The sequence below is a fragment of the Anguilla rostrata genome, chromosome 5, assembly GCF_018555375.3.
Source record: "Anguilla rostrata isolate EN2019 chromosome 5, ASM1855537v3, whole genome shotgun sequence".
NCBI classification, from domain to species: Eukaryota; Metazoa; Chordata; class Actinopteri; order Anguilliformes; family Anguillidae; genus Anguilla; species Anguilla rostrata.
The window spans coordinates 59,565,064-59,591,247 of record NC_057937.1 but is presented as its reverse complement, the minus strand read 5'-3'; the positions used below and the strand labels follow the sequence as shown (position 1 = coordinate 59,591,247).

The following is a 26,184-nucleotide window of genomic DNA, read 5'->3' as shown; positions in this document are numbered from 1 at the left end:
GCTAAACCATTTTATTGATAGGTTCTGAGTTTCTATGCAAACGCGCTGGTATAATGAAACAATGACGGTAGCCTAAGAGTGTGGTGGAAATGAGAAAGGCATTGTGTTAACACATAAACCCGAGCTATCTATGTTGATAGGGCACAAATATGGATTGTAAAAATAGATATGTGTAATACTATGTTTATATATTAATTAAATCCAGAAACCGCAATGTTTCAGCCATGGGAGGAAGCTTGCCCCTCAGCCAGCACATCACATCCTAACACATCCCACAATTTAGGTCTGCAGCACATTCCGGACTTACACGAGGGGCTTATAGGTCAGTGGTGTGCCGTCAATTATGACGGAGATGTGTACCCGGGCATCATTCAAGATATTGATGGTTACAGCGGTGCTCTTGTTAAAACAATGAGCCGCATAGGTAACAATTGGTCCATAGGTAACAATCGATTCTATTGGCCAGAAAGAGATGACATCATCTGGTACTGTTGGGAAACAGACAGTTTTGTGTATTCTGCGTTTGGGAAGTTTCCGCTGGGCCCCAGGGGGGAAGGGGGTGAGCCCCCCTGTTGTATTCAATTTCAATGTGAATGGTACCTGTTTGAATAGGTAGGATGGATTTGAATTTGAATGGTCCAATCGGAAGGAAGCACAGCCTCTATCACCAATCAGAGGCAGTGCTCCCTTTCAACAATATAATTCCACAATATGCAAATACAAGTCTACTGTAAACTGTATAAATCTGATCACCCACCAATACTATTTTGAACTTCCTTGCTGAGTTGTTCCCGTTGCCGGCTGCGTAATAAATCTTCCTGTTTTTACTACAAACTTTTGATCTGCTTCTTCCTGGGCTAACGGTCATTTTACCTGTTTTTGGTAACATGGTAACCCTTGATTCCCCTACAGTACCAATCCGAGAAAGTAATAGGACTTATCCCTGAGCCTGTACCAGTGACCAAACAGCACAAGGAGATTGCAGTGTCAGTCTGGAAAGAAATTTGTCAAACCCTTGATTAGATGTGGCCTTTAATCACATTCAGACATTCACACACACATGTGCCGCATGTACATACACGCACACGCACACACACATTATGTGCAGCCACACAACTGTTTATAATGGGCCAGACTAGAGTGCTCAGAATGCTTAAGTCCAAAGATGTACTATCATTTTGAATCATCTTCTGCATAATGGAAGACTGGGATACATGCACACACACACACACACACACACATTTTACGCACACTATGCATTGAGAGTATGAGGTACATTTCCACTGGGTGTTGTTAAAGTTCTATACAGTAATTAATACACAACTGTTCATCTAAGAGACCAAATTTTAAAATATACATCCAACTCTCACAATTATTTGATGTAATTTTGATGTATCATTGCGTATGTACATTTTTGCCTTACCATTATTTTGCATTGTAAAAGCAGTTTTGTCTCACGACAGTTCAACAAAAATGTTTCAAATAAATGTTTCTACTGTTTTCAATTTAATATTTTCTACATCCGTGTTCATTAATTGTCATTTCCGCAACACAACGTCATTTCCACAGCACCCTGTCATTTCCATCACCGCACACATTTTTTGAAAATATTCAAAAAGTTACAACCATACATTAAACATTTCTCCACAATTTGGGAGATCATACTCTACTTAATGCAATAATACAATTTATTTATTTCAAAACAGTATCTACCCAAGCCAACATTATATTTCAGATTGTGGTGGATGTACGTTAAGCCGTTTTGTCCTTGTGACATTTAATAAATTTAATTCGCAAATGTATAATAATTGTAAAAAGGTATCAAATAGTCATATATTATTATGGGGTGACATATGTCATACTATTTTTAAATAATAGTCATATATTTAGTTGTGGTGGAAATGACATTTGTTCATTACGGGTCAGACAAAATTTCAAAAATGACCAAATTATCTTGTGATGGCAGTGCGTCCTCTCTTGGACCTTAAAACTAGACAAATTAGATAAACTTATGAGACTGTGGTAAGTGTGATTTGAACAAGTTTTTTAAAATAAGTTCACAAGGACAAAAGTGCTCCTAGTTGAAGAAACCCCCATATATTATATTGCCGCTATATTCTGTAGGACTAGTTTATATAAAGATATGTTAGGCTCTTTGCGTTTAAAACAAAGTCCCCGGCCCAAAGTGTTTGTTACTGTTGCAGGATAAAAGCTTACCAATGTAAATGTCATGCTAAAACATTCATTTTAAAACGTGGCACATATAGTTCAAGTTGTAAAACGGCTTATCTTGAAGCCATTATTCATGTACGTATGGCAGCTTCAGATAAGATTTCATTGCAGGACCTATCTAAGGAGACTATCATCCTGTTAAAAAGTTTGTGACAATATCATAACATATCTTGCAAGATTACTCAAATTCATGAAGTTAACAATAACTGGTTTCATATCAAGTTCTGAGTACATCAGCCAATGAACAATGTTGTAAATATGAGAAAATATATTATGAAATGTTTACCATTAACAGGAAAAAATATGGGTATGTGTTTAAAGTATTTCACATCACTTATATTTACAAAAAATATTGCAATCCAGTCCTGTCTATTGTTTCTTCATTCCACTGAAATATCATTATAGCTTCTCGCCTGATTTTTGTTAAGATGTGTCACCCTCCATTTTGCTTTGATTTTTTAATGCATATATTAATTTTTGCCAGAAACAATTTCCGGAAATCATTACATTTCCTGTATTTTAATCATGATTACCAGCCAAAACTGTTTAAAGCAAACTGTGTAACTGACTAAAAGAAAATTTTTTGCGTTTTCTTTAACTTCCGTAGAAAACAAAAGCAAGCGTACACAGCTGAAGTAAAATAATGTAAAGTATACTTAACATTATTTTGAAGTAAAAAAAAAAAAAATGTTTCAAATGCATAAACTATTGAAACTAAAATATAGAGTGAGAGCACATGGGACACAACAGAAGTGAAATATATAGCATTTATGTAAATATATTTTATTTTAAACTAAAGATTCAAACTTTAAAAAAGGTTTAATTTTACTCATACTATTACTTTTGTTATTATTACTGTCTGTCGTTCACGGCAGACTGAAAACACACCAACCTTTCGTTACCGAGGTGAAGTTGGTTTCATATTGGACATTCACATTCGGCATTTTGTGCCTTAGTTAGGGACCGAGGTAAAAGTACAATCATAATCAGGAACCTGTGTGTTTCTTGAATTTTAATAAATTGGCAATCTATTACTTGTGAAAACCGAAGGTTGTGGAAGAAGGCCAGGCATTAATAGAATAATCTGCAATTGGTTTGAGGTGTTTTTGTCAAATATTGGCAAAGTCTCCCTCTTGCACCTACTATGGAACTTCATTGTATGATTATACATTTACTACTTCTGTGTAAATAAATTATGTAGTTTTTACCTTAAAAAAATTCTGCTGCTTTGGTTGTGAGCATTTGCTGCATAATTAAATGTAAAGCAGTTTTTAAAATTTGGATTAAAGTCCTGCACAACCAAGCTCAGATTGCTCGGTCTTTGGCCCGGTTTCCAACTTAACAAGCAGAGCTTAATGAATTCAGCAATAACTAAAAGCGCCAAACTATTTGTGTGAAGAAAATTGGTAAAACATTTAGTTGTATTGTAAGTCAAGGTTAAGGACAAATTTTATAAATTCATGAGAAATTAAATGCATGCCTGGCTATTGACTTTTAGTCCTACCAAATATCATTTTATTTATTTTCCTTACCCGATTTCCGTGAAGATTCTTTTCCCTCCATTTTGCTGCGAGAACAAGTTAGTTCCTCCTACTTGAAAGATGAGTAACTTACTGAGCATGGCACAAGTGAAGAGCAAGTCTCATGCTGCATGCTTCACAATCAGAGTCCATCCTGAATTCCTCTCTATAGAAAAAAGGAAAACAATCCTTGTTTATGATGGCACAGATGCAATAACAAGTCTAAACTTCATCCAAACATCACGTCTGGACACTAAAATTCCGACAGGTATCTCTGCAATGATATTGAGTCTTTGGTAGGCTAAAGCAAAAGTGGTATAAGTATGGAGAACTGAGTAACGGTGTTCAGTTTCATTTTCGTTGTTCAGTTCCTGTAGAAGACAGACGCATACAAAAAAAGAGGTAAAGGTACGTAAATCATATTTAACATTCTTTTTAAGTTATTTTTTAAAATGTCTTAGATTTTAAAACTATTGTAACTGAAATACAGATTAAGAAAAGATAGGACATGACTAAAGTGTAACATTTAACAGAAGGAAAAATGAAAAGCTAAAGCTAGGTGGCAAGCCTGTTCTGGTCAACAGGAACATTAAAATATAAAGTCTTCCTCTATTTCACAAATATCCTTTTGTAAACATACTGAAAGAACTGGGAAGTCACTCCTATGCTGTTTGCTGCAGACATACAAATGAGGACCTTATTACGATCGCATTTTACAGAAGAAAAACGTGATTTAAAAGTGTGAAAGCGCAAATATGGCTGTTTCAGTGGTCTGGTTGTATTATGTTCTGGCTACAAACTTGACTAGAGTTCAAGATCAACCCCCGTGTTCTCTTATCAATCAAATGCTACATAATGCGTTGAACTATGTGAACATTTGTGCCTTTAAACAGCAGTATACTTAAACATTGCAATCTACTACTGCTTCAAGGCACAAATGTGTGCATAGTCCAATGCATTTGCATTTGATTGATACAATATACAGTGAAACGATATAGTTTAAACTGTCTTAATTTTACTGTGAAATGATGAATTCCCTTTCTTTTTAGACAGTACAAAACAAAACTGAGGAACTGGAATGGCCACTAGCAATAGTCCAGTAATAAGGATAGTAGCACCAGACGTGCATTCAAGACGGTGAGCGATAGCTAACGTTCGTGAACATAATCAAACTTTTTTTTTTGTTCGCCACGGTTCGCTTACGTTACCGAACAGTCTGAAAAGGCAGTGCACCACGAACAAAAATTACTGCTGACAGGAAATGCACCGCGAGAACAAATTGTTCCGTTTAATCATGAAATGTGAGCGTAAAGTAAAGTTAAAATCATCATATCGCGGGATGACGTCCACAGCATATCGCTTAATTCTGCTGACCTGTTTATTAGTTGCGCTACACGACAATACATGCATGCACTCGTATAATATCTGTCATGTCAGGACCACTATCAGTGAAGTAGTCTGATATCGCGGAAGCAAATGACCCTCCGCTTAGAGCTTAGAGAAGCATCAATTTTTTATCAAACATGCGTTGGTGCCGAACTAAATGAAATGTTCCTTTAAAAGAGTTCAACATGAACTGTTCGCCGCAAACTTAGTTCGGCACGAACGTTCGTCATCTTCAACGCACGTCAGTGAGCTGTATAGTTAGAAGATAGAGATTCATGTAGCCTACATAGTAGTAGTAGTATGTTCAAGGATCATGCATCAAGTTTTGTTAAAATTTTCATTAAAAAACTTTATAATAAACTCCATAACTTCTGATAGATTTAAGCAAAAGAGATTATAAAACATACAAGTTAAAAGGGTGGTAACCAACAGAAACCGGTTTTATCAGGAACTGGTTTCATATCCTGTATTTTAATCATGTTTACCAGCCAAAACTGTTTAAAGCAAACTGTGTAGCTGACTAAAAGAAAATTTTTAGCGTTTTCTTTAACTTCAGTAGAAAACAAAAGCAAGCGTACACAGCTGAAGTCAAATAATGTAAAGTATACTTAACATTATTTTGAAGTAAAAAGAAAAAAAATGTTTCAAATGCATAAACTATTGAAACTAAAATATAGTGAGAGCACATGGGACACAACAGAAGTGAAATATATAGCTTTTATGTAAATATATTTTATTTTAAACTGAAGATTCAAACTTTAAAAAATGTTTCATTTTACTCATACTATTACTTTTGTTATTATTACTGTCTGTCGTTCACGGCAGACTGAAAACACACCAACCTTTCGTTACCGAGGTGAAGTTGGTTTCATATTGGACATTCACATTCGGCATTTTGTGCCTTAGTTAGGGACCGAGATAAAAGTACCATCATAATCAGGAACCTTTGTGTTTCTTGAATTTTAATAAATTGGCAATCTATTACTTGTGAAAACCGAAGGTTGTGGAAGAAGGGCAGGAATTAATAGAATAATCTGCAATTGGTTTGAGGTGTTTTTGTTCAACATTGGCAAAGTTATTGATCAAAGCAGAATTAAATGTATTTTTAATTGATTTCTTAAATTCTAATACATTTGAAATCAATTACTTGTGAAACCAAAGGTTGTGGAAAAGGGCCAGGCATTAATAGAATAATCTGCAATTGGTGTGAGGTGTTTTTGTCAAATACTGGCAAAATCTCCCTCTTGCACCTACTATGGAACTTCATTGTATGATTATATATTTACTACTTCTGTGTAAATAAATTATGTAGTTTTTACCTAAAAAAAAATTATGTTGCTTTGGTTGTGAGCATTTGCTGCATAACTAAATGTAAAGCAGTTTTTAAAATTTGGGTTAAAGTCCTGCTCAGCCAAGCTCAGATTGCTCGGTCTTTGGCCCGGTTTCCAACTTAACAAGCAGAGCTTAATGAATTCAGCAATAACTAAAAGCGCCAAACCATTTGTGTGAAGAAAATTGGTAAAACATTTAGTGGTATTGTAAGTCAAGGTTAAGGACAAATGTTATAAATTCATGAGAAATTAAATGCATGCCTGGCTATTGACTTTTAGTCCTACCAAATATCATTTTATTTATTTTCCTTACCCGATTTCCGTGAAGATTCTTTTCCCTCCATTTTGCTGCGAGAACAAGTTAGTTCCTCCTACTTGAAAGATGAGTAACTTACTGAGCATGGCACAAGTGAAGAGCAAGTCTCATGCTGCATGCTTCACAATCAGAGTCCATCCTGAATTCCTCTCTATAGAAAAAAGGAAAACAATCCTTGTTTATGATGGCACAGATGCAATAACAAGTCTAAACTTCATCCAAACATCACGTCTGGACACTAAAATTCCGACAGGTATCTCTGCAATGATATTGAGTCTTTGGTAGGCTAAAGCAAAAGTGGTATAAGTATGGAGAACTGAGTAACGGTGTTCAGTTTCATTTTCGTTGTTCAGTTCCTGTAGAAGACAGACGCATACAAAAAAAGAGGTAAAGGTACGTAAATCATATTTAACATTCTTTTAAGTTATTTTTTTAAATGTCTTAGATTTTAAAACTATTGTAACTGAAATACAGATTAAGAAAAGATAGGACATGACTAAAGTGTAACATTTAACAGAAGGAAAAATGAAAAGCTAAAGCTAGGTGGCAAGCCTGTTCTGGTCAACAGGAACATTAAAATATAAAGTCTTCCTCTATTTCACAAATATCCTTTTGTAAACATACTGAAAGAACTGGGAAGTCACTCCTATGCTGTTTGCTGCAGACATACAAATGAGGACCTTATTACGATCGCATTTTACAGAAGAAAAACGTGATTTAAAAGTGTGAAAGCGCAAATATGGCTGTTTCAGTGGTCTGGTTGTATTATGTTCTGGCTACAAACTTGACTAGAGTTCAAGATCAACCCCGTGTTCTCTTATCAATCAAATGCTACATAATGCGTTGAACTATGTGAACATTTGCGCCTTTAAACAGCAGTAGACATTGCAGTCTACTACTGCTTCAAGGCACAAAAGTGTGCATAGTCCAATGCATTTGCATTTGATTGATACAATGTACCGTGAAACGATATAGTTTAAACTGTCTTAATTTTACTGTGAAGCGATCAATTTACCTTCTTTTTAGACAGTACAAAACACAACTGAGGAACTGGAATGGCCACTAGCAATAGTGCAGTAAGGATAGTAGCACCATACGTGCATTCAAGACGGTGAGCGATAGCTAACGTTCGTGAACATAATCAAACTTTTTTTCTGTTCGCTTACGTTACCGAACAGTCTGAAAAGGCAGTGCACCAAGAACAAAAATGACTGTTGACAGGAAATACACCGCGAGAACAAGGGTTTCCGTTTAATCCTGAAATGTGAGCGCAAAGTAAAGTTAAAATCATCATATCGCGGGATGACTTCCTCAGCATATCGCTCAATTCTGCGGACCTGTTTATTAGTTGCGCTACAGGACAATACATACATGCACTCGTATAATATCTGTCATGTCAGGACCACTATCAGTGAAGTAGTCTGATATCGCGGAAGCCACTGCGAAAATGACCCTCCGTTCAGAGCTTACAGAAGCATCCATTTTTATCAAACATGCGTTGGTGGCGAACTAAATGGAATGTTTATTTAAAAGAGTTCAACATGAACTGTTCACCGCAAACTTAGTTCGGCACGAACGTTCGTCATCTTCAACGCACGTCAGTGAGCTGTATAGTTAGAAGATAGAGATTCATGTAGCCTACATAGTAGTAGTAGTATGTTCAAGGATCATGCATCAAGTTTTGTTAAAATTTTCATTAAAAAAACTTTATAATAAACTCCATAACTTCTGATAGATTTAAGCAAAAGAGATTATAAAACATACAAGTTAAAAGGGTGGTAACCAACAGAAACCGGTTTTATCAGGAACTGGTTTCATATCCTGTATTTTAATCATGTTTACCAGCCAAAACTGTTTAAAGCAAACTGTGTAGCTGACTAAAAGAAAATTTTTAGCGTTTTCTTTAACTTCAGTAGAAAACAAAAGCAAGCGTACACAGCTGAAGTCAAATAATGTAAAGTATACTTAACATTATTTTGAAGTAAAAAGAAAAAAAATGTTTCAAATGCATAAACTATTGAAACTAAAATATAGTGAGAGCACATGGGACACAACAGAAGTGAAATATATAGCTTTTATGTAAATATATTTTATTTTAAACTGAAGATTCAAACTTTAAAAAATGTTTCATTTTACTCATACTATTACTTTTGTTATTATTACTGTCTGTCGTTCACGGCAGACTGAAAACACACCAACCTTTCGTTACCGAGGTGAAGTTGGTTTCATATTGGACATTCACATTCGGCATTTTGTGCCTTAGTTAGGGACCGAGATAAAAGTACAATCATAATCAGGAACCTTTGTGTTTCTTGAATTTTAATAAATTGGCAATCTATTACTTGTGAAAACCGAAGGTTGTGGAAGAAGGCCAGGAATTAATAGAATAATCTGCAATTGGTTTGAGGTGTTTTTGTTCAACATTGGCAAAGTTATTGATCAAAGCAGAATTAAATGTATTTTTAATTGATTTCTTAAATTCTAATACATTTGAAATCAATTACTTGTGAAAACCAAAGGTTGTGGAAAAGGGCCAGGCATTAATAGAATAATCTGCAATTGGTGTGAGGTGTTTTTGTCAAATACTGGCAAAATCTCCCTCTTGCACCTACTATGGAACTTCATTGTATGATTATATATTTACTACTTCTGTGTAAATAAATTATGTAGTTTTTACCTAAAAAAAAATTATGTTGCTTTGGTTGTGAGCATTTGCTGCATAACTAAATGTAAAGCAGTTTTTAAAATTTGGGTTAAAGTCCTGCTCAGCCAAGCTCAGATTGCTCGGTCTTTGGCCCGGTTTCCAACTTAACAAGCAGAGCTTAATGAATTCAGCAATAACTAAAAGCGCCAAACCATTTGTGTGAAGAAAATTGGTAAAACATTTAGTGGTATTGTAAGTCAAGGTTAAGGACAAATGTTATAAATTCATGAGAAATTAAATGCATGCCTGGCTATTGACTTTTAGTCCTACCAAATATCATTTTATTTATTTTCCTTACCCGATTTCCGTGAAGATTCTTTTCCCTCCATTTTGCTGCGAGAACAAGTTAGTTCCTCCTACTTGAAAGATGAGTAACTTACTGAGCATGGCACAAGTGAAGAGCAAGTCTCATGCTGCATGCTTCACAATCAGAGTCCATCCTGAATTCCTCTCTATAGAAAAAAGGAAAACAATCCTTGTTTATGATGGCACAGATGCAATAACAAGTCTAAACTTCATCCAAACATCACGTCTGGACACTAAAATTCCGACAGGTATCTCTGCAATGATATTGAGTCTTTGGTAGGCTAAAGCAAAAGTGGTATAAGTATGGAGAACTGAGTAACGGTGTTCAGTTTCATTTTCGTTGTTCAGTTCCTGTAGAAGACAGACGCATACAAAAAAAGAGGTAAAGGTACGTAAATCATATTTAACATTCTTTTTAAGTTATTTTTTAAAATGTCTTAGATTTTAAAACTATTGTAACTGAATACAGATTAAGAAAAGATAGGACATGACTAAAGTGTAACATTTAACAGAAGGAAAAATGAAAAGCTAAAGCTAGGTGGCAAGCCTGTTCTGGTCAACAGGAACATTAAAATATAAAGTCTTCCTCTATTTCACAAATATCCTTTTGTAAACATACTGAAAGAACTGGGAAGTCACTCCTATGCTGTTTGCTGCAGACATACAAATGAGGACCTTATTACGATCGCATTTTACAGAAGAAAAACGTGATTTAAAAGTGTGAAAGCGCAAATATGGCTGTTTCAGTGGTCTGGTTGTATTATGTTCTGGCTACAAACTTGACTAGAGTTCAAGATCAACCCCCGTGTTCTCTTATCAATCAAATGCTACATAATGCGTTGAACTATGTGAACATTTGTGCCTTTAAACAGCAGTATACTTAAACATTGCAATCTACTACTGCTTCAAGGCACAAATGTGTGCATAGTCCAATGCATTTGCATTTGATTGATACAATATACAGTGAAACGATATAGTTTAAACTGTCTTAATTTTACTGTGAAATGATGAATTCCCTTTCTTTTTAGACAGTACAAAACAAAACTGAGGAACTGGAATGGCCACTAGCAATAGTCCAGTAATAAGGATAGTAGCACCAGACGTGCATTCAAGACGGTGAGCGTTAGCTAACGTTCGTGAACATATTCAAACTTTTTTTTTTTGTTCGCCACGAACGTTAGCTAAGGTTACCGAACAGTCTGAAAAGGCAGTGCACCACGAACAAAAATTACTGCTGACAGGAAATGCACCGCGAGAACAAATTGTTCCGTTTAATCATGAAATGTGAGCGTAAAGTAAAGTTAAAATCATCATATCGCGGGATGACGTCCACAGCATATCGCTTAATTCTGCTGACCTGTTTATTAGTTGCGCTACACGACAATACATGCATGCACTCGTATAATATCTGTCATGTCAGGACCACTATCAGTGAAGTAGTCTGATATCGCGGAAGCAAATGACCCTCCGCTTAGAGCTTAGAGAAGCATCAATTTTTTATCAAACATGCGTTGGTGCCGAACTAAATGAAATGTTCCTTTAAAAGAGTTCAACATGAACTGTTCGCCGCAAACTTAGTTCGGCACGAACGTTCGTCATCTTCAACGCACGTCAGTGAGCTGTATAGTTAGAAGATAGAGATTCATGTAGCCTACATAGTAGTAGTAGTATGTTCAAGGATCATGCATCAAGTTTTGTTAAAATTTTCATTAAAAAAACTTTATAATAAACTCCATAACTTCTGATAGATTTAAGCAAAAGAGATTATAAAACATACAAGTTAAAAGGGTGGTAACCAACAGAAACCGGTTTTATCAGGAACTGGTTTCATATCCTGTATTTTAATCATGTTTACCAGCCAAAACTGTTTAAAGCAAACTGTAGCTGACTAAAAAGAAAATTTTTAGCGTTTTCTTTAACTTCAGTAGAAAACAAAAGCAAGCGTACACAGCTGAAGTCAAATAATGTAAAGTATACTTAACATTATTTTGAAGTAAAAAAAAAATGCTTCAAATGCTTAAACTATTGAAACTGAAATATAGAGTGAGAGCTCATGGGACACAACTGAAGTGTAAAATATATAGCTTTTATGTAAATATATTTTATTTTAAACTAAAGATTCAAACTTTAAAAAAGGTTTAATTTTACTCATACTATTACTTTTGTTATTATTACTGTCTGTCGTTCACGGCAGACTGAAAACACACCAACCTTTCGTTACCGAGGTGAAGTTGGTTTCATATTGGACATTCACATTCGGCATTTTGTGCCTTAGTTAGGGACCGAGATAAAAGTACAATCATAATCAGGAACCTTTGTGTTTCTTGAATTTTAATAAATTGGCAATCTATTACTTGTGAAAACCGAAGGTTGTGGAAGAAGGGCAGGAATTAATAGAATAATCTGCAATTGGTTTGAGGTGTTTTTGTTCAACATTGGCAAAGTTATTGATCAAAGCAGAATTAAATGTATTTTTAATTGATTTCTTAAATTCTAATACATTTGAAATCAATTACTTGTGAAAACCAAAGGTTGTGGAAAAGGGCCAGGCATTAATAGAATAATCTGCAATTGGTGTGAGGTGTTTTTGTCAAATACTGGCAAAATCTCCCTCTTGCACCTACTATGGAACTTCATTGTATGTTTAAATATATTTACTACTTCATTTTTTACCTTAAAATTATGCTGCTTTGGTTATGAGCATTTGCTGCATAACTAAATGTAAAGCAGTTTTTAAAATTTGGGTTAAAGTCCTGCTCAGCCAAACTCAGATTGCTCGGTCTTTGGCCCGGTTTCCAACTTAACAAGCAGAGCTTAATGAATTCAGCAATAACTAAAAGCGCCAAACCATTTTTGTGAAGAAAATTGGTAAAACATTTAGTGGTATTGTAAGTCAAGGTTAAGGACAAATGTTATAAATTCATGAGAAATTAAATGCATGCCTGGCTATTGACTTTTAGTCCTACCAAATATCATTTTATTTATTTTCCTTACTCGATTTCTGTGAAGATTCTTTTCCCTCCATTTTGCTGTGAGAACAAGTTAGTTCCTCCTACTTGAAAGATGAGAAACTTACTGAGCATGGCACAAGTGAAGAAGAGCAAGTCTCATGCTGCATGCTTCACAATCAGAGTCCATCCTGAATTCCTCTCTATAGAAAAAAGGAAAACAATCCTTGTTTATGATGGCACAGATGCAATAACAAGTCTAAACTTCACCCGAACATCACGTCTGGACACTAAAATTCCGACAGGTATCTCTGCAATGATATTGAGTCTTTGGTAGGCTAAAGCAAAAGTGGTATAAGTATGGAGAACTGAGTAACGGTGTTCAGTTTAATTTTTGTTGTTCAGTTCCTGTAGAAGACAGACGCATATAAAACAGAGGTAAAGGTACGTAAATCATATTTAACATTCTTTTAAAGTTATTTTTAAAAATGTCTTAGATTTTAAAACTATTGTAACTGAAATACAGATTAAGAAAAGATAGGACATGACTAAAGTGTAACATTTAACAGAAGGAAAGATGAAAAGCTAAAGCTAGGTGGTAAGCCTGTTCTGGTCAACAGGAACATTAAAATATAAAGTCTTCCTCTATTTCACAAATATCCTTTCGGAAACACATACTGAAAGAACTGGGAAGTCACTCCTATGCTGTTTGCTGCAGACATACAAATGAGGAACTTATTACGATCGCATTTTACAGAAGAAAAACGTGATTTAAAAGTGTGAAAGCGCAAATATGGCTGCTTCAGTGATCTGGCGTTATTAGGTTCTGGCTACAAACTTGACTAGAGCTCGTCAGGATGGTTTTATAATCAGGCATGGGCAGACTTGATCCTCATTTCTAGCATAATACAGACCTCTAGTAAATATACAAATTACAGATACAAATCAAATCAGTGTGGAAAATACTAGCTTTTGATTCTCATTGCTCCTCATCCATCCTGCAATAATGATATAAACCTTCTTTTTAGGGGTTATTCTAATTACTCGATCGTATTCAGTCGTTGAGAATAGTCCCCATGCTCAAGTGTCCTTAAGACTGAAAGTAGATCAAACAAAAGTTTATATCAGAACGAGAGCATATGGACAAGATCAAAGTGATTATTAATCAATTAAACTAAGGATACAAATTATCAAAAAGGTTTTATTTTGCTCAGTTTTTTTTTTCTTTGTTTGGCCAAAGGCAGGTTTCAGACTGTATTGGCAGTAACTTTTATTGGTAGTTGCAATATTCAGGAAAATTTCTGACATATGTAACAGAAGTAGTTGTCGATTCTACAGTATATTGCGAAACGAATTGCCTTCCAGTTCTGGCTATTGTCTTTTCTTGCTATCAGAATATTAGTAACTGCTGCATTCTGCCAAGATTCTTCTCCCTTCATTTGGATTTTAGAAGTTTTCACGAAGTCTCTTTGTTCTCATGACTCAGGAGGAAATATCCTTTGTTTTAAGGAGGCAAATATCTGTACTAAGCAGCAAATTAATATCCAATGTCTTCCACCGCCGACTGAAAACTCACCTGGTTGAGCACCCCTTGTCAAATTGCATGTTCAATTATACAACTGAAAAGAAGTTAACACTCAGTCTGTTAGGTGTTAGATATGACAATTTGAAAGGCAATGAGAGAAATATTTAAGTGTGCTGTTTCAATGTGCCACAAATCTAGATCCTGGTAATGAAAAGCCATCTTTCGGTGATATGGGTGTTTGATAGCATTTCTCTTTAAATAAATACCCCTTGTTGAATCTCTGTTTGTCTTCCACTGCTGACTGAAAATAGTCAGCTCACCTAAAGCTGAACTGTTTATCATGGATTTACTAGCCCCACCCATACTAAATGTGAAACTAGATTCACAGAACTAGAACAACTAGAATCAACATTTTCCTTAACTTTAACTTGAAAAAAAATCTGGAAAGGTTTTCTTCTTAATGAGAACAGGTTGGTTAATTCAGCAATGACTAAAAGTAAAGCAACCGACTGTTCTTGTGAATAAAAATGTTAAAACACACATTTAAGGATATCGCACAGTTAGGGATATAGGAAACTAAATACTTGCCTGCCTATTGTCTTTTAGTACTACCAAAGATCATCAATTAAGAGAATAGACAGTCAGACCCAAATCACAGTTTAATCTGCTTAATAAAGGGGTGATGCTAGTGGCAGTGGGAGTGGCTATGAGAGTGTTTGGGGCAGTGGGAGTGGCTATGAGCATGGCTATGAGAGTGGGTGTGGCAGTGGGAGTGGCTATGAGAGTGGGTGTGGGAGTGGTTATGAGCGTAGCTATGAGAGTGGGTGTGGCAGTGGGAGTGGCTATAAGTTGCAGGTGGGGCAGTGGGAGTGGCTATAAATGTAGCTATGAGAGTGGGTGTGGCAGTGGGAGTGGCTATAAGTTGCAGGTGGGGCAGTGGGAGTGGCTATAAATGTAGCTATGAGAGTGGGTGTGGCAGTGGAAGTGGCTATAAATGTAGCTATGAGAGAGGGTGTGGCAGTGGGAGTGGGTATAAGTTGCAGGTGGGGCAGTGGGAGTGGCTGTGAGCGTAGCTACGAGAGTGGAAGTGGCTATAAGAGCAGGTGGGGCAGTGGGAGTGGCTGTGAGAGTGGGTGTGGCAGTGGGAGTGGCTATGAGCATGCTATGAGAGTGGGTGTTGCAGTGGGAGTGGCTATAAACTTAGCTATGAGAGAGGGTGTGGCAGTGGGAGTGGGTATAAGTTGCAGGTGGGGCAGTGGGAGTGGCTGTGAGCGTAGTTATGAGAGTGGGAGTGGCTATAAGAGCAGGTGGGGCAGTGGGAGTGGCTATGATAGCGTGCATTGATGAGGGAGTGGGTGGTGTGACAATGGAAGTGGCTATGAGAGCAGGTGTGGCAGTGATGACAAAAAGTAAAACAATGACACTCTTTCTTTTAGGTGTTACCAGTACAGCAGGAGCCATGTCCTCCCTGAGGCTCATGCTTGTGGGAAAGACGGGGTCTGGGAAAAGCTCAGCAGGAAACACCATCCTCGGAAAAAAAGAATTTAAAGCATGTTTAAGTTTGAAAGCTGTAACTACTAAATGTCAGAAAGGAGAAGCAAAAGTGAATGGTAGGACAGTCACAGTGGTCGACACACCAGGCGTGACTGATTTAACGGTTTCTAGGGAGGATGCAAAAGACAGGGTAGCAGAATGTTTCCCAATGAGCGCCCCAGGACCACATGCATTCCTGCTGGTGATGAAATTGGGCAGGTTCACACCAGAGGAGAAACAAGCAGCAGAGGTGATTCAAGAAGTGTTTGGTGAAGCTGCTTTAAAACATACGATGGTCCTCTTTACCAATGGTGATGAACTGGAGAACCCTGATGATCTAGAGACCTTGTTAGAAGGCTGTGCGGAGCTCACACAGATTCTTGGTACAATTAATCAGAGGTATCATGTTTTTAATAATAAAGTGGATGATCATACTCAAGTAATTCAACTCTTGAATAAGATTGATCAAATGTTAGGTAAGCGAGGATGGCACTACACAAGTGAGCAGTTCCAGGAGGCGAAAGAGAAGAGAAGAGAGGAACAGGAGAAGGAGCGCTTGAGGAGAGAAGAGAAAGAACTCAGAAAAGGTTGAGTATTTTGTAACTAGCTGTTCACAAAGTGCAGGGTTTGTATATACTTGCAATATAATACAAACATTAATTTAATTCTGTCAGGACCACTGTCATCAAAGTAGAACTTTATTGACAATAAAGGCAATACAGTTATGTTTGGCGGTATGGCTCTGTTCTGGAGCTCTCCCGCCAACCACGCAGCCCGCGTGGATAAGGCCGGGAGGCCAGCAGCCAAACCCCCCTAGAGGGGTACACACAGAACAGATCCAACAGCAAAGCAAGTTCTTAACACATAGGGATGGAGCAATACAAATTCTTAACACATAGGAATGGAGAAATGCAAATTCTTGATGCATGGGGATGGAGCTGGGGTGGTGGAGGGGATTTACGAAGCAATGTGCAGCGCTTGCATGCAGGAGGAGCAGCCGAATGAGTAGAGGGAAGCTGTTTAAGTAGACCGCCCTGTTAGTGAATGTACTGTGATAGGCGAACATCACTCAGCTGAGCCATCAGCTGATTCAGCCGGAGCGCTTAACTGTCGTGGCCTGCCAGAACTACGCGATGCTCCATTGTATACTCATTTCAGGTCACAAAACACATTTCACTGTCACCTGCTGAATTGCACATTCCCAGAATATTTGTTTTGTCAGAAAATCAAAAATCTATACAAAAATATACTTTGCTGATTCTGTTCACTCCTAAACTCATGTTTGGATTTTACATATATAACACTGTTAAGATAATTTGCAAATAAAGAAATGTAGAAAAATGCTAAAATACTACCTATTTAAAACCAAGGGCATAATTTTCCAATACGTGTGGGTGGAAAAAGAAGGTATGGAAAAATTTTTACATTTGAATAACTCATTTTATTAAAAAATAAAAATAAAAATACAATAAGAATAGAAATGACAACAGCAGTAGTATCTGTTAGAAGAATTCTGTGAGTTTTTCATAAACCCATTTTAACATGAAGATATAGAAAGTAATTAACCTAAACAAAACTGTACTGTAAAGTTTGTAACTATATCTCGTAAAAAATGAAGTGAAGTTTTTTAAGAAGTCCAAGAAAATAGATTCATGCATTTTAACTACTACACCACAAAAAAAATATTGTTATTTGTATTGCGCTTACAAATTTTACAAAACACAACCTGATCCCAACCAGATTCAGATCTTCATATAACTAGCAAGTGCTTTCAGCCTGAACAGTGAGGGCCAAGACACACTGGACTCCTTGTAAGATGTTAGACATTGATTTTTTTTGTTCAGTTTCCCTTTTGGTTCGAGTTCGCTTTTCCCAAAGTCATCTATCAGTTTTTTTCTTCTCTACTAAACTAACAAAGCTTTTTTGTCATAAATAATGTGAGGGGCTCTCAACATTAAGATTTTACAAGTCGCATATAGTGGCTTCCATCCATCCATCCATCCATTATCTATACCCACTTATTCCTGGTCAGGGTCACGGGGTGCTGGAGCCTATCCCAGCATGCACTGGGCAAGTGGCAGGAACACACCCTGGACAGGTCACCAATCTATTCTTGGTGTTTTCTACCATTGTTATTGAGCCTGTATAATAAGCAATGTGATGTAAGGGGAATGTGAGAGAAGAGTGCACACATCCAAATTTGAGGTATTTAGATACACTAAGATAATATCTTTATTTTACAGAGTGGAATGAGAAACCAGAACTGAGGATATTACTGATGGGGAAGACTACGGAAAGTAACAGGACTGCAAACGAAATGATCCTCGAAGAGAGATTCCAGTATACATATAGAGAAGAATGTCAAAAAACAAATGGAGAAGTGCTTGGGAGGAGAGTAAGTGTGGTTGAAACTCCAGGAATCGCTGATACGCGCAGAAAGGCAGAGAAGGACATGATGAAGGAAATCCTGTCGTGCATCAGCCTTGCTTCACCAGGACCTCATGCCTTTGTCATAGTAGAAAGGTCTCGAGAGGAAAGTGCAGAGAGGAAGGGCATATTGAAGCTGATCAAAGATGTGTTTGGTGACCAGGCCTTGAAGTATGTAATATTACTGGCCATTGAAAGTAGCAGGAATCCTGTGCTTGATAACAGCTTTGATTATGGTTATTCCACTGAGCGTTTCCGTCTTCTAGAACATCGCACCGGCGAAACTCCACATAAGCATGAACATCTACCGACGCATACATTTCAGTACCCGATTAGCCACAGGCAAGTCACATCACTGCTACAGGATATAGACAAAATGGTGGAGAGAAATGGTGGAAGCTACTTCACGAGTGACATGTATTCAAAGGCTGAGAGGGCCATCAGAGAAGCACAAGACAAAATTCTGGAGAAGCGAATGTTAGAGATAAGCAAAGAGAAATATGTTGTCATGTGGGGGGGTACAGACGGATTTGAGAATAGTATGGAATGGAAAACTGCTTTGATAAAAGCCAGAAGTCTGGGAGAAAGGGACAATTCCTTTAATAATTTTTTAATAATTTTAGGAGGTGCCATTGTTGGTGGAATAGTAGGAGCTGTAATAGGAGCTTCAGTGGGAGGCCCAATAGGAGCAGGGATTGGGACAAAATTAGGAGCAGGTGTTCTGGGAGCAGTGGCAGGGGCAGGAATAGCAGGAGTACACCAACGTAGAATTAAAGAAGCCTGCAAAATTCAGTGAGGAAACGGTAATGATTGGTTTAGCCTGAGGTCACTATTCAATCAAGTTATGTCTTTAGGTTTGATTTAAAGGGTTATTTTAAGTCATTATTGCAACATGTAATCCACAGAGCATTTAACAATTAAGAATTAGTTAAACATTTTACTGCATTTAATACATTTCTGAAAATGAAACTACAGTCTTCTATATTCCATTTCTTGTATTCTGTAATGTGTGATTATGGGTTGCGGTGGTTGGTGTAGGATTGTCTCATTAATGTTTGGTTGAATGTCATATAATAGCAAATTTGACCTGCAATTAAAGAGGAATCAGTGTAGCTTGTAAAGACAGGTAACATTAGTTACTGTTTCTAGACAAAAAACAGATAACGTCTGAGAAAATGTACAATGATTGTGTAGCAGAGGAGTTATCCAACATTGCAGCCTTGTTGCCTGCAGCTACCTGCCTAGATAACCTAACACACTGCTATCTTTCACCTTCTAGAAAAAAGATTTGCAGAACATATATGATGTTACATTTATTTCTGCTTACTCATTAGCCATCTGTCTAAAACCTAGCTGGCAAGCTAAAAACAACATTTTTCTAGCTTGGTAGCTATTTATTATGAGCTTGTTACTGCTTTGCACTGCGCTGCAAGCTACCGTACTGAGCTACAGTACTATACAGAGCAACTGTACTGTCATTGCTAGCAAGTGAGATGGCTGCCTAGCTACATATAAATTAATAGCTGATGGGGTTGTTATGATGTAAAATGCCTCTGGGGCATCTGCATGAGATCCTGTATCGTACTAATACCCTTCAAGCTTGCTGAAGAGAAGATAATATTGCTGACTTCAAACATGTAATTCATGACTCTGTGATTGAAATATGCTCCATTTTTTAACCTCTGTAGTACTTGTAATTACTTTTACACTGCTGTCTCTTTCTCCATTTGATGTCTGTAACTTGCTTGTCTACTGTCTTGTGTTAGTTTGTGTTTTATGTCAGGTCCCCCTTGCAAAAGAGATTTCAATCTCAATGGGATTTTTTCCTGGTTAACTAAAGGTTAAATTAAAAAATTAAAGTTTGAAAAAATCTACAGTACAGTCATGTGAAAGTGCAAGTGAAGTTTGGTTTTAGTAAGTTTGGGATTGCTGAACTAGCCAAATTGTTTCTAAAATATACAATTTATTTACAATGTTCAGTAACATGCTTATCCTATTCTTTGTACTCTAACCTGAGATTTATGGTTGTTTAATGCATCAAAAAATGTCATCTATGCATATGCTGGGATGACAAATTAAAATATGCAATACTCTAAACATTCAACTTGTGCTTGTTCTTTTTGTTAATTTGCAGATTATTTTATAGACAATCTGTCTGTATCGTATAATACGCTATGTCCAGTTCAGTGCTGCTGTAAGATAACCTTTATTTTATTAACCTTATTATGTAGTACAGGTGTCTAGATTGCACAGAGATGCGTCAGGGAAAGATAGTACCTACTATCTGCTCGCACAAATTTTGCAGGAATTGTCCTCCTCCGGTGGACTGTGGAGTGAAAACAAAGAAGAAGGTCTGGCCTGATACTGGCCTGATTTCAAAAGACTCGGTAGACCACAGTAATTCTGCTGTCTCCAAAACATGTTGTGACATGCTTTAAGGGGAATTTACAGGATCTTTCTGTACAAATGCATGCAAAATTGTGATGAAACGTGTGGTTAAAACAGTCTTAAAATAAAAGCCTCTATCATGTGAGTATAGGAATGTGTCCTCAAAACCTTAAGGTCACTTGTAACAATGAACCCTTTGAAGAGTAGGTTTTTTGGACTGTTTTCATTTTTTTCAAAAAATTTAGTCAATGTTTTTTGAACTCCATTGCTTTCAACTACCAGCAGTGATTGTTACATCAGCATTAGAATGTTCAGTGTTAAACCACACTGTCCTCAGCATGTATATTCATATAATTATTATCATATCAGAATCACCTTTGGTAAGTCAGTCTAGTACAGCAAAGGGCTGAAAATCAATTCATTCATTCAGCCCAGGGAATTCAGTTCATTAGAAGGCTTGTGTACAAAAAAAAGTTAAATCCCGTCCCCAGCCACAGAACGCTTTTCCTCTCAATGACATCGATGTCCTCTTCCTTCAGAGCCTCTGGGATACTCTTCTGCATGATTTTACAGTTCTTAGCCAAAGGGTAATCCAAATTCCCTTTCCCTGCTGCATATTTATGTTTCGAAACTTTCTCTTGGTCTTCTTTTGGTCCTCAGATATTTGAGGGCCCTTTTTAAGTTGTTCTTTTTTTTTTCTTCTTTTTTTCCCCCCATCTTTCCAAAGAACCAGAAGAACCAAAGGCTTTGGCCTAAAGCCCCTACCTTTCATATGAGGAAATTCTGGAAAAAAAAAAAAAAAAAAAACAATTTCCGACAAAACTTTATTTGAATTATGTGCCATAAAACAGACACTACACTCATACGTGTGGCAGAAAACCTGTCATAACAGACCATGACACCATGTTACAGCTTGTAATAAATGTCACACACAATTATGTGGTGACATTTATTACAAGCTTTAACGTGATTTCAGATCGTAAGCGCGTTGAGTTAGAAAACTGGCGTGGAAAGTTGCCTAAAATTGGAAACTTTCCACGCCAGTTTTCTAACTCAAAGCGCTTACGATCTGAAATGGAGATGGCCAGCTGTGATTGGCCAAAAAAAAAAATACATTGCTGCAATTATGTGCCAGTCAGAGTGTCATTATAAGCCATTCATTGGATCATGGAGGGGGAGCTGAATGGTGGTGATGAAGGTTCAAATGAGGATGGAGGGGCTTTAAGCGAGGACAAGGGATTGAGAGAAGCGGGAAGAATGTTTGACAATGGACACTATATGAATACATCCATTAACTTCTTACATATGAAACTGAAAACATGAACCTGCGTTATACTCAATCCACACCTGGGTAAAATACGTATTTGTTTTGGACGGAGCGTAGCACAGTGGGTAAGGAACTGGGCTTGTAACTGAAAGGTCGCAGGTTCGATTCCCGGGTAAGGACACTGCCGTTGTACCGTTGAGCAAGGTACTTAACCGGAATTGCTTCAGTATATATCCAGCTGTATAAATGGATACAATGTAAAATGCTATGTAAAAGCTGTGTAAGTCGCTCTGGATAAGAGCGTCTGCTAAATGCCTGTAATGTAATGTAATGTAATGTAATGTAATGGATTCAAATGCTTTTCTGCGCTCTATTGATCTTGCCTGGTGTAACTGAGCCTGCCAATATGACCTGAAGGCGGGGTTTGCACTTTTTGAGAGTATTTCATTGGTTCCATTGCACCAGGCAAGATCAGTAAACCATAGAAAAGTATGTGAATGCAAAACAAATACGTATTTGACCCAGGTCTGAATCAATCCATCCATTTTATGGAACCACTTAATCCTAGACGAAATTCAGACGAAATTGGGAATATTCCAGGTGGAATGGCGGAAAGCCCTGTGTATAAGGGGAACCCTGGCCAGCAGGTATGAGCACAGGCAGAATACCCCCCCGGGCCCCACCCGCCTCTGCTTATGATTGTAATATCCCACAACAAACCCCCCCCCCCTACTCCCCATCCCCTGGTCTGCAATCACAATCTCTACCCCTTCCCCCAAACCCCACCCCACCCACCGCCTTCCACAATATTCTTCTGGATGCCTCTGAGCCCGGGTGGGGGTAGGGGGTCCCTAAAAGGGTGGAAACTCTGGCATGAAAGTACTGGGTAAATCTTCTCTGGACTAAAACCCACAGACCCGTTCCTGAGTGGGGGAAGAAAAGAAAAGTAGAGCAATTTCTCTCTACAGACTAAAACCCCTGTCAAACAACAAAGTTACTTGTGTTCTGTTTTTGAGAACTGAGACTAACTGATATCCTCAGGAATATCCACACAGCAGAAAAAAAAGTGTCTGATTGCACTGGTACGGACTTTATAGTACTGTAAAATAAAATATAGCACACATAAACATGGAGAAGAAGTACAGCAGCACCTTAACCAAATTTATGGGTAAGACAGCACACACTGCACAGAGAAGGCAGAAGATTAATTTATAAACATAGATTTCAGAGATCCCCCTCGCCCCTCCCCCCCCCCCACCAATTCCCCAACGGAATGAGTCCTTCCATAATTTTTGGTCTCTTGTACACAAAAAACATGTCCAGCAGCTGTTCTTGTTTTCTTCTTTTAATTTCAGAGATGAGCAGGTGAACAATGCAGGCAGGTGCCACATGGATCTAGCAGGACTGTGTTCACTCAGTTGTGACAGGGTTACAGTACATCACAGCTCGGCAAGTGCACAGCAGAATTTTCAGGCCTGACTGATCATTTTTTCGGGAAGAGACGGGGAGGAAGAGAGTCCAGGACAGCTGAATTGTGGCTGCACAGGTTTGTTGTTTCGGGCTGAATCTTTGCGGAAAGCTTTTCCAGTTCATTGCCCAGCGGAGGGAAATAGTCCACAGGTCCTCCAACCAGCCAAAGGCTGGAGTCTATCGACATTGTGTGAGCCTTGAATTACAATGATAATCAGCCATGATACTGGACTATAAACTGGCAACAAGACACAAACTGTGATGTCTCCGGAATGGATTGGGCTAGCTTCACAGACAATGACAGCACAGGACACCATCGGACTTTGAGTGAAACGTGGACTGAAGACACATCTCTTCAGACTATACCTGGACTAACTGCCACCATTCAGAGGATCATTTCACTTAAAATCCTTCTTTCATGCCACTCATGTTACACGTACCCCCATTCGTCCTAATGTTGTAGCCTGTCCTTCCCCCCTTAGTTTTGACTTGGCGTAAGTTAGGTCAGAACAATTTTCGCTCCATGAACTGAACTGTGTCCATGGCTATGAAGAACTGTACAAAATGAGCACTGTACCTTATCGAACCTGTGTTCTGTAGTTGTTCCAATGACCATGAGATGTGCTTTTGTACGTAGCTTTGGATAAAACCGTCTGCTAAATAAACGTAATGTAATGCAATGAACGGAAGTGGCGAGGTGTATATTTTTGACAATTAACATGTTAAACCAGGCTTTTTTTTTCTGTCTGAGTAATAATCTATTTTTTGAGCACCACCTATTCCCCACTTTCTTTCGCTTGCTATTGATGTTCAGATACTGTGAAAGACAGAAACAGTTCTGGGACCAGTGACACAAGGAGTATTACCCTGCAGTTTCAGATGTAACGAAAAGCCACTCACATTTCAGCGTGGAAATGTGCCATGCTTTCCATGGGTGCCAGAGGATGACGAGGCAGACCTTCTTGGCTTCTCTGATTTAGTCAGAGGAAATGTGCAGCCCATGCAGCTTCTGTTCTATCCAAGAGTACCACTGCGAGTCCGTGCCAGAGATTCCTCTCGTGTCGCTGACGCAATCAGCATGTCATGCACATTTCCGTGGAAACTGACAGCTGTGTGCTAAGGAAAAATTTAGGAGCACGTTCAAAAATTCAGGAAGCACACTCAAAAAGAGAGATTTCTTTTTTTTAATTCTATTTTCCTTTGTATTGCAGCACCGCTTTGAAACCTGTTACGGAGCCGTGGATTTGGCCCGAGAAGAACTGCCTTTGAGTTTTATTGGGAAAAAAAAAAACAGCTTCAAATAATGCTTTTGTGTCGACTGCGGCACCTGCACAGACACGGTCCCGGCAGCTGTGCTGGATGCCTTAGCAAAACAGCCAATCAGGCTATGCAGTAAGAATAAGAGAGCTGAGCTCTGGCCTTTGTCTTGCCGTAGGCAAAATAGTCAACCAGGCGGTGAGGGGGTGGCTGTTGAGGTTTGGGGGTTGCAAGAGAGGGGAGCGGGTGGGGGGGGGGGGGTTGACACAACACTTTTTTACCCCCTTACCTCCTTTGTGTGTCACCCCTCAGTACGGATGCCGCCTGAGGTGACATAATGTAGACCGTACATCGCCACTGCATAGGACCTCGCGCTGACAACAGCAAGTAGCGTTTCTAACGACAGTTCGGTAAGGAATTGGGGTTTACGACTCCTCGCGTTGGTTTCCAATCTCCTTGAGAGCGACTCGTGAACACGGATGGGAATCCAAGACGACGGTGTGGATTTCAGGAGAAACTCAGAGACGAGAGTGGCAGGGCAGAAACCAGATGAGACCCGTCCCTCACATGAGATGTGAGAGCAGATTAGCAGGCTACAACATATATGTTATTAGAGGTCCAGAAACCATAAGTAAATGAAGTATTGCTGGCTAGGGGTACAGTTAGATGCACCTCTAAGGTACCACCTGTATAAAAGCATTTGTACCTTTTTAGGCACTTTTTCCTACCCTTTTTTTCCTGCAGTGGAAAAACACCTTCTCAGCAACACCCAATAACCCCGCATTTTAACCTTCATAAGAAGAAGGAAAGGGTGCGTATGCACCCTCTGTGCGTATATACTGTTTTGATTTACGCCCTCCTTTTTCATTTTCCACCAGAAGGTTATGTTTTCCATTTCCACCCCCCCCGCCCCCCACCCCCCCCCCCCACATCTAAACACGACATGTTCCTTCCGTAGCGCCCCCCAGACTGAATAAATAAGGAGAGGCCAAGCTATTACCTCTCAACCCATAAAACTGTACCCCCCCCAGAACATGCTCTGAATTCCTACTTCCATTTTGTTTATTTATTTATTTTGTAGTGCCGTGTGTTGTTTTGCCATGGAACCTTCTAGTAAACCTGCTTACGAGCCATTTTAACCTTTTTTTCGTCACCACTTCTGCGATGATAACAGTTACCTTTACCATAAATTCTACTGACTGGTTAAGGGTACATTTGATGTATGTTATTACATGGTTATTAGAAGTAGTTACAGTTAACTTGCACTGCGTATTACTTTGACAGTTTTACAGTATAGTCAAAATCATTTAAAAATTATCAGTCAAATATTTTAAAATTTGAAATTAAAAAATGTATAAAATAAAATGTTCGTTGTTTTGGTTCTGTACTCCAACACATTGAATTTGAAATGAAACAGTGAATGCAAGGTTAAATTGTGGACTGTCAGCTTTAATTTGAGGTTATTTACATCGGGTGATATGGATGTAGCACCCCCCCCCCCCACCCCCCTTAAAAACCCAGGCTTTCAGGCTTTAGAGTGAATTAACTGTCAACACTGGACATCAATCCTCAGG

The 26,184-nt window shown here is 38.2% G+C and overlaps 3 protein-coding genes across 6 annotated transcripts in view; 1 reads left to right on the top strand and 2 right to left on the bottom strand.

The window, feature by feature from the left end:
* LOC135255807 (GTPase IMAP family member 4-like) overlaps positions 1–12,868 on the bottom strand; it is a 41,628-nt gene extending 28,760 nt beyond the window's left edge. Inside the window, exon 1 of the mRNA XM_064337475.1 lies at positions 12,790–12,868. Coding sequence (XP_064193545.1) covers positions 12,790–12,820 — 31 coding nt within the window. The 5' untranslated portion in view covers positions 12,821–12,868. The remainder of the gene's footprint in view (positions 1–12,789) is intronic.
* Positions 1–26,184, bottom strand: part of LOC135255806 (GTPase IMAP family member 9-like) — a 118,743-nt gene that overhangs the window by 50,954 nt on the left and 41,605 nt on the right. Inside the window, exon 1 of one of the 4 annotated variants that reach the window (XM_064337472.1) lies at positions 12,790–12,896. The exons of 1 other annotated variant lie outside the window; for it this stretch is intronic. Coding sequence is in view for 1 of the 3 variants with exons in the window: in XM_064337473.1 (XP_064193543.1) it covers positions 3,765–3,795 (31 nt within the window). In the remaining 2 variants the exon portion in view is untranslated. Of the gene's footprint in view, positions 1–3,764; positions 3,836–12,789; positions 12,897–26,184 lie in introns of those variants that run through there. 2 more of the 4 variants (XM_064337473.1, XM_064337470.1) reach the window with 2 other exon arrangements.
* LOC135255805 (uncharacterized) lies at positions 15,728–20,332 on the top strand. The gene is made up of 2 exons (XM_064337469.1): positions 15,728–16,388; positions 18,045–20,332. The coding sequence occupies exons 1-2, from the start codon at positions 15,728–15,730 to the stop codon at positions 19,022–19,024; spliced, it is 1,641 nt and encodes a 546-aa protein (XP_064193539.1). The 3' UTR covers positions 19,025–20,332.

Coding starts and splice junctions, on each gene's coding strand:
- LOC135255805 (XM_064337469.1), top strand. CDS start 15,728: ATGTCCTCCCTGAGGCTCATGCTTGTGGGAAAGACGGGGTCTGGGAAA. Junction 16,389..18,044: donor AGAGAAAGAACTCAGAAAAG/GTTGAGTATTTT, acceptor TTTATTTTACAG/AGTGGAATGAGAAACCAGAA.